The 7,950-nt window shown below is 49.9% G+C and overlaps 1 protein-coding gene across 1 annotated transcript; it reads left to right on the top strand.

Moving 5' to 3' along the window:
- Positions 1–2,221: 2,221 nt before the first annotated feature.
- Positions 2,222–7,903, top strand: LOC117434939 (cell cycle exit and neuronal differentiation protein 1-like). The gene is made up of 2 exons (XM_034057671.3): positions 2,222–2,506; positions 4,630–7,903. Exon 2 carries the CDS (start codon positions 4,763–4,765, stop codon positions 5,183–5,185), a length of 423 nt encoding a protein of 140 aa, XP_033913562.2. The 5' UTR covers positions 2,222–2,506; positions 4,630–4,762; the 3' UTR covers positions 5,186–7,903.
- The last annotated feature ends 47 nt before the right edge of the window (positions 7,904–7,950 follow it).

The following is a 7,950-nucleotide window of genomic DNA, read 5'->3' as shown; positions in this document are numbered from 1 at the left end:
GCCCTCTGCAGCCAGCCCTGCAGCCAGCTCTGCAGCCAGCCCTGCAACCAGCCCTGCAGCCAGCTCTGCAACCAGCCCTGCAACCAGCCCTGCAGCCAGCTCTGCAGCCAGCCCTGGAGCCAGCCCTGCAGCCAGCCCTGCAGCCAGCTCTGCAGCCAGCCCTGCAACCAGCCCTGCAGCCAGCTCTGCAACCAGCCCTGCAACCAGCCCTGCAGCCAGCTCTGCAGCCAGCCCTGGAGCCAGCCCTGCAGCCAGCCCTGCAGCCAGCTCTGCAACCAGCCCTGCAGCCAGCTCTGCAGCCAGCCCTGGAGCCAGCCCTGCAGCCAGCTCTGCAACCAGCCCTGCAGCCAGCCCTGCAGCCAGCTCTGCAACCAGTCCTGCAGCCAGCCCTGCAACCAGCCCTGCAGCCAGCTCTGCAACCAGCCCTGCAGCCAGCTCTGCAGCCAGCCCTGGAGCCAGCCCTGCAGCCAGCTCTGCAACCAGCCCTGCAGCCAGCCCTGCAACCAGCCCTGCAGCCAGCTCTGCAACCAGCCCTGCAGCCAGCTCTGGAGCCAGCCCTGCAGCCAGATCTGGGAACGCAACTACCAATTAAATATTATGAAAATATAGCATAAAAATAAAACAGTAGCAAAAACACAAGTTACCATATGAAGGGATTTCAACTTTAGTTTTTCCCTTGCATGAACATTAACGTCCTTTTAATCTGGGAATCGTTTGGTGACATAATCTAAAACAATTTTATATGTATATACACACACACACAATACACACACGCACGCACACACACGCACGCACGCACAATACACACACACATGCACACACACACAATACACACACACACAATACACACACGCACGCACACACGCACGCACACACGCACGCACGCACACACACACACACAATACACACACGCATGCACACACACACACGCACACACACACAATACACACACGCACGCACACACACACGCACAATACACACACACACGCACAATACACACGCACACACAATATACACACGCACACGCACACACACACACGCACACACACACAATACACACACGCACGCACACACACACACACAATACACACACACGCACGCACACACGCACAATACACACGCACGCACAATACACACACACACAATACACACACGCACGCACGCACACACACACACACAATACACACACGCACGCACGCACACACACACACACACAATACACACACGCACGCACACACACGCACGCACACACGCACAATACACACACACACAATACACACACGCACGCACGCACACACACACACACACAATACACACACGCACGCACACACACGCACGCACACACGCACAATACACACGCACGCACACACAACGACTGGGTGCCATATAGTCCAGTATGGTCGAGAGTTATGAGGTTTACAGATGCTGTCTGAACAGGTGTGTTTTGAGGAGGCGCCGGAAGGTGGTCAGGGACTCAGCAGTCCGTGGGTAAGTCGTTCCAACACCGAGGGGCAAGGGAGAAGGTGCGGCTCTGGAGGCAGGGGAGCGTGGGGGTTGGGCTGGAGATAGGAGGGAGCACGATGACCGAGACAGCGATAGGCGAGTACAAGAGTTTTGAATTTAGATGCGAGCAGTGATAGGGAGCCAGCGGAGGGAGCAGAGCAGCGGTGTAGCGTGGGGGAAACGAGGAAGGGAAAAGAGTCCCACAAACCAGCAAGACCAACTCAAAGAGGATTCATTCACAACACAGGAACCGGAGGTGAAGTATGGGCAAGATTTGGCACAGCCATAGGAAAAGCACATTTAACGTGGGGAACTTTAACCACTGCAGCCAGACGGAAAACCTTGCCAGAGTTCAATCCATCTCTCTCTCTCTCTCTCTCTTGCTCTCTCTCTCTCTCAATACCTATTCGCACCCTTCTTACTCCCTCTATCTCTCTCTCTCCCATCTCTCCCTGGTAGCTGTCACAAATTAATTCTGGTCATTTTTTTAAACATTAAATTCAACATAATTGAGGGCCACTGCGGCTTTTAAAACGGTCCACGCCACCTTCTTATTATAAGGGTGCTCCTCTCCCATCTCCCATATCATTGCAGCTAGCTGGCAAACCACACCCCCCTCACAACAAGAAGAGAATGGTACACCCTGACAGCCTCTTCTCCAACCTCCTACACACACACCCCCCAGAAACAAATGGTACATCCCTAGAACCTGTCTCCTTCACCAACCTGCATCTGCAAAAAGACTTCTACCTTTTCACTGCTGACTCACCACCCCCCTTCTCCCTTTAGTGGTACATCCCAGCCCTCCTCCTCCCTCCTCCCATTGCCCTCCATCCTTCCTCTCCTCTGCCACACTCTGCCTCTTTCTCCTTGGCGTGATACTGATCCAGCAGCCTCCCTTCATTCTTCCCTCTGCTCTGAATCGCAGGCAGCCAAGAGAACCGCAGGACCCCGGAAAGACAGAGAGAGAGCGAGAGAGAGAGTGAGAGATCACAGACAGCAGGTAACACATTTTCCTTTCTCTAATTAGCTCCACTCCCTCTGGCTGCTCTTCTGCGGTTTCTGTTTGCTGCGCTGTGCTGCGCTGTGCAGGGCTGCACACCAGGCTGCAGCTGCTGTAGGAGAGAGAGAGCAGGTGACAGGCAGGCTCCTCCGAGTGCGTCTCTTTTTATTTCGGTTTGGCTCCCTCTTGGTACGGCCAGAGCGCCGAGTGCTACAGTGCACATTGGCCCTGGCTGCTGGACACAGTGTGGTGGGACTGGGCCTCAGTGGGCCCGATCCTGGAGCCTGGTGCTGCCCTAGTCCTGCAGAGCCAAGGATGAAGCCCCCCTCCTCTCCATTTCCCTCCCCTCCCCTCCCTCATTCATCTACCACAGGGTTTTTTTTAATGCTTTTTAATGCTGCAGTCCTGTTTTTATTCGCCTCCCTGTTTAATTGTAGCTGCTGCTGACTCACTGCCCTCCCACTGCCCTCCCACTGCCCTCCACTGCTTGCTCTTGCACTCTCCGATGGAAGGCGTCTGATTTTGAGTTAAATTGCACAGGCTAATCAGTGATTCCTATCCAGCACTACAGGGCGTACAGAAAGCTGCTCTGATCCCACCCCTGGGATTTGAGCACACTGTCACAGGGCTGCTTGTTTCCCTTGCTCCTCTCATTGGCATGTTGTCTATCTATATGTATTATTCTTTGTGTTGAATGCTGGTGAATACACTGCTCTGTTTGTCCACCAGCAGGTATGCCCAGGCCAACGACAGTGGAAATGTATCCAGACACACGGGCACACACACAAACACACACACACACACACACACGCACACACACACACACACACACACACACACACACACACACACACACACAGGCACACACACACACACACACACACAGGCACACACACACACACAGGCACACACACACACACACACACACACACACACACACACACACACACACACAGGCACACACACACACACACGCACGCGCGCACACACACACACAGGCACACACACACACAGGCACACACACACATGGCAGGATATTAAACAGGGAGAAATGAAATCAGGCAATGTAGATTAAAGAGTTCCCTTTGCCAGGCACAGCTGTATTTGAGAGCCGTATCTAACCCTCAATCACGTCAGAGCGCATGCTGTGAATGTGACAGGCTGCTGCAGAGTCACTGTAATTAACACAGACACTGCTGCACCGATGAAACAGCGCTATTGGCAAACCAGCATCCAATCAGACTGGCTTCCAATCAGACCACAAAACTGTAAGAAACACAGTCAAGAACAGACAGCGAAGACTCCTGAGCGCTGGGCTGCAGTGTGGAAGGCAGAGGGTTTGAGAAAATGTACTGGGGATCTGAGAGGCAGCTAATTCAATACAGTCTAGTATAGAGAACTCAGTGCTGTACTGGAGATCTGAGAGGCAGCTAATTCAATACAGTCTAGTATAGAGAACTCAGTGCTGTACTGGGGATCTGAGAGGCAGCTAATTCAATACAGTCTAGTCTAGAGAACTCAGTGCTGTACTGGAGATCTGAGAGCCAGCTAATTCAATACAGTCTAGTCTAGAGAACTCAGTGCCCGACTGGGGATCTGAGAGCCAGCTAATTCAATACAGTCTAGTATAGAGAACTCAGAGCTGTACTGGGGATCTGAGAGCCAGCTAATTCAATACAGTCTAGTGTAGAGAACTCAGAGCTGTACTGGGGATCTGAGAGTCAGCTAATTCAATACAGTCTAGTGTAGAGAACTCAGAGCTGTACTGGGGATCTGAGAGTCAGCTAATTCAATACAGTTTTGCTGGCAGCTAGATGTCCTTTGCTGAAAGCACATGTGACTTTCCATCTGTTTGCTTGTCTAGCTTTTCACTTCATCAATGCCACAGGGTGTATCCCATAGTATACAAGTTTACCACAGTGTTTTCCCATGGTTATAAATTGCATTCCCCATAGTTTAACATGGTTTCCCATACCTCTCTGGGCTTCACAATGCTTACCTGTGCTTTACCATGCTTTCGCTGTGCTTTATTATAATTTGTGGTGCTTTTACTGCGGTGAAACGTTTTATAAGGGATGAGGCTTCTGTTAAACACATGTCTGTGCTCCTTGTTTTATTTGAAGGAGTATCTCTAACAACGAGAGCTGCAGCAGCAGTGCAGACAGGAAGATCAGAACTCTGACAGCAAAGGAACATCCTGACAGCTGACTCACCTGACAACCAATTAGAAACAAGAACAGAGGGAGAGAGAGAGCCATGGATTCCAGATCAAAGCCCAGCAACACCAAGACAGACTCCAAATCCATCGCCAAGGGGCCTGAGAAAACAGCGACGCCAAGCGCAGCGAAGAAGGAGGAAGCCAGGCCAGCGGAACCAGCCCCCCTCCCCAGGAAACAGCCCTCCCAACCCCCCGCAGAGCCCAAGCCTGCCCCTGCCCCCACCACCGCGGCTCTGGAGAGCTCAAACAAGCCTGTGGCACCGTCATCGGAGCCCGACCTCAACGGGGAGCAGAGCGCCGGAGGGGAAGGGGAGGGGGAGGGGGAGGGGGAGAGCCAGCCAGCAGGGGGCAGCGCCTGCGATACCTTCGAGACCCTCAAACCCTTCCTCCTGGGAGGGGCCGTCATCGCTGCCGCCAGCGCCGCCATTGTGGGAGCCGTGCTGCTGGCACGTAAGAAATGAAGCGGGACAGACAGCAGCGACTACTCTCTCTGTAAATGTATAGAATACCATGACGAGAGTATTAATGATAATAATAGAGTAATATAGAGAAATACATTTGATCAATTAAACACACACACACACACATGCACGGACGTTGGTGTTGTTGGTTATTATGGGGGACCTGCCTTTCAAAGTCAGTTTGTGAAATAATCGAGAAACCCCCTGGCCTGGATTTCATGTCGGACTTGACTGTGCATACCATCAACCATAACGACACATGGCACACAACTTTCAGACAGACAGACAGGCAGGCAGGCAGGCAGGCAGACAGACAGACAGGCAGGCAGGCAGACAGGCAGGCAGGCAGGCAGGCAGACAGGCAGGCAGGCAGACAGGCAGGCAGACAGACAGACAGGCAGGCAGGCAGACAGACAGGCAGGCAGGCAGGCAGACAGACAGACAGGCAGGCAGGCAGGCAGGCAGGCAGGCTGTCACTCTCCACTGTTTAGAAAGACACAGCAATGACATCTTCAAATTTCAATGTTAAAAACCCCTGAGTTACTAAACAAATGGAAGAGTAATGTGCTCACGAATGCACTGGGGGTCTGACTCACCCCTCCTGTCTCCTCCCTCTGATAAGGAAATCGATTCAGGGTTAAAGTTAGAACTGGACTGGTTCCAGTGTAGAGCGCTGTGCCTCTCCAGTTAGCCAGCTGGAGAGATCAGAGGGTAGTGGTTTAGTATTCGTTACACACAGACTGTGCTAGTGAAATTGCGTGGGCAGCTTCAATACACTAACGTTAACTTGTGGCAGTGCTACTGCTACTCGATGCAGTGAAGCTGGTGTAATTTTGGCTCTAAGGAAGGGTCTGTACTGTGTGCTAAACTATACTGACATGGAGCATTGGGATTGGAGGGAACTGGTCCCCTAAAATACCAAGATTCACAACACCCCTAAATTATTACCCCTGACCTATAACCAAAGACCTGAGGCCACTGTGTCATGAGGACTAATCAAATCGAGTTGAAATCGTAACTTCTCCCGAATCAGCCATGACGATTGGATCACCTTGAATGTCTGTGTCCAGGGTGGTCCCGCCCCTTTTTCAAAACCGCTGTCCATTCATGCGCTCCCTGTTCATCCTGGCACTGCATGGTTTTGCCCCACGCCTCACTCTCCTTTTCATTCATAATAATAATAATAATAATAATAATAATAATAATAATAATAATAATAATAATAGTGAAGGATCATACAAAATAAAAAATAAGCGTATAAATGCAATAAAGCAAGTAGGAAACAACCTTAGATGATAAATATTAGTGATATTATATCTTATAGTTGTGTAGCTCACACCAAGACCATGAATGTTTTCATTTTTATTTAAATGAATGAATGAATGAAGGAATTTGCACACATTAGCTGCCCCTCCTTGGTCGCTGTGTTAGTTCTCATAGTGTTGGATGTACTGTCTTCATGGAAACTGGACTCCCAGTGACACGGTTGTGTGGTACTGTAACTGTCTTCCAGAGGGCACGGAGTTTACAGGGATACACTCTGTCAGAAACGAGCCGCATCTAAAACTAGAAGAAACCAAGTTGGGGGTACAAGCGTTTCAGCTAGTGCAGGGCTTCCCAACCCCGGTCCTGCAGCCCCCTTGTGTCTGCTGGTTTTCACCCCAGCTGAGCTCTCAATTACTCAACTAGACCCTTCATTGAAATGATATTTCGCTTAATTAGACCCGTTTCATTGTTCTCAGCTCCTAAACCGTTGCAGATTTCAGGTTAGCCGTAACATTTTCTAAGTTGGGAAGGCCTGGGCTAATGCTTTTCATTGCGCTATTTAGTCCAAGACATTGTGCGTTGTTAAAAACAGTGTTTGTAAACAATCCTTACATATGCGTTGGGCTCAGGTCAAGGTCAAGTTATTTAAAGTGTTTTTTTTAATATTATTATTATTATTGTTTTAGTTTTTATGAATACAATTCAAACACAGAACTGTATTCCACTCGTTAATACAGGATGTGAAATAAAACAACACCCTTTAAATGGGTCCTGAGCTAAATCTAGATGACCAGACCCCACTTACTCGGGGGAAACTTGAGAGCTGCCTGCTCCTTTACAATATACACCTAGTTTGAACGTCTTGACCAGAGTGACAACAGGCCTCACTGTACTTCTCAATCTCAAAGTATTTCTGAAAAACTCACTCACCCCCCAACCCCGGAACTGCTCCTGAGGTTAGAGATATATTAGCATTGACCTGCATTGTACAGAATGAAACTTGCTTTTCTCGTTGCAGTGATTCTATGCGGGAGCGTCTGCTCCTCTGCTCCCGTATTCGCGGCAGGGAGCAGGGAGCAGCAACGTGGCCTCACCCGAGAGACCCCGTATTCCTTTATCACAGTTCTCCACAGTAAATTTTTTTCCGATGGCTATAGTATGCATTTACCATAGATTGTCATGTTTTATTTTTTTGTAACATGCCTTATCACATCTCTCTTTACCTATGCTTTAACTGTGCTTTATTACACTTTGCTGTGCTTTTACTATGGGAAACATTTCTAAGCGAGATACAGTACGCTCTACACTCTGTGACCTGCAGGTGTCTGTGTCTGTCTGCCCGTCTGCGTGCGTGTGTTCCTTATATACTCTGTGTATTCATGACGTGTTCTTTACTGCCCCCCTAAGTGAGTTGTCACCGAGGCATGTGAAATAAACATATTTATTCCCAGAGCTGAGTCGTTTAGTCTTTTTTTTTCATTTCCTCTGAATGCTCACAG

The sequence above is a fragment of the Acipenser ruthenus genome, chromosome 28 (genome assembly GCF_902713425.1).
Source record: "Acipenser ruthenus chromosome 28, fAciRut3.2 maternal haplotype, whole genome shotgun sequence".
In the NCBI taxonomy this organism is placed as follows: Eukaryota; Metazoa; Chordata; class Actinopteri; order Acipenseriformes; family Acipenseridae; genus Acipenser; species Acipenser ruthenus.
This window is presented reverse-complemented; position numbering and strand designations above follow the sequence as displayed.

Bases quoted from the DNA above. Each gene is read 5' to 3' on its own strand.
- LOC117434939 (XM_034057671.3), top strand. From the start codon at position 4,763: ATGGATTCCAGATCAAAGCCCAGCAACACCAAGACAGACTCCAAATCC.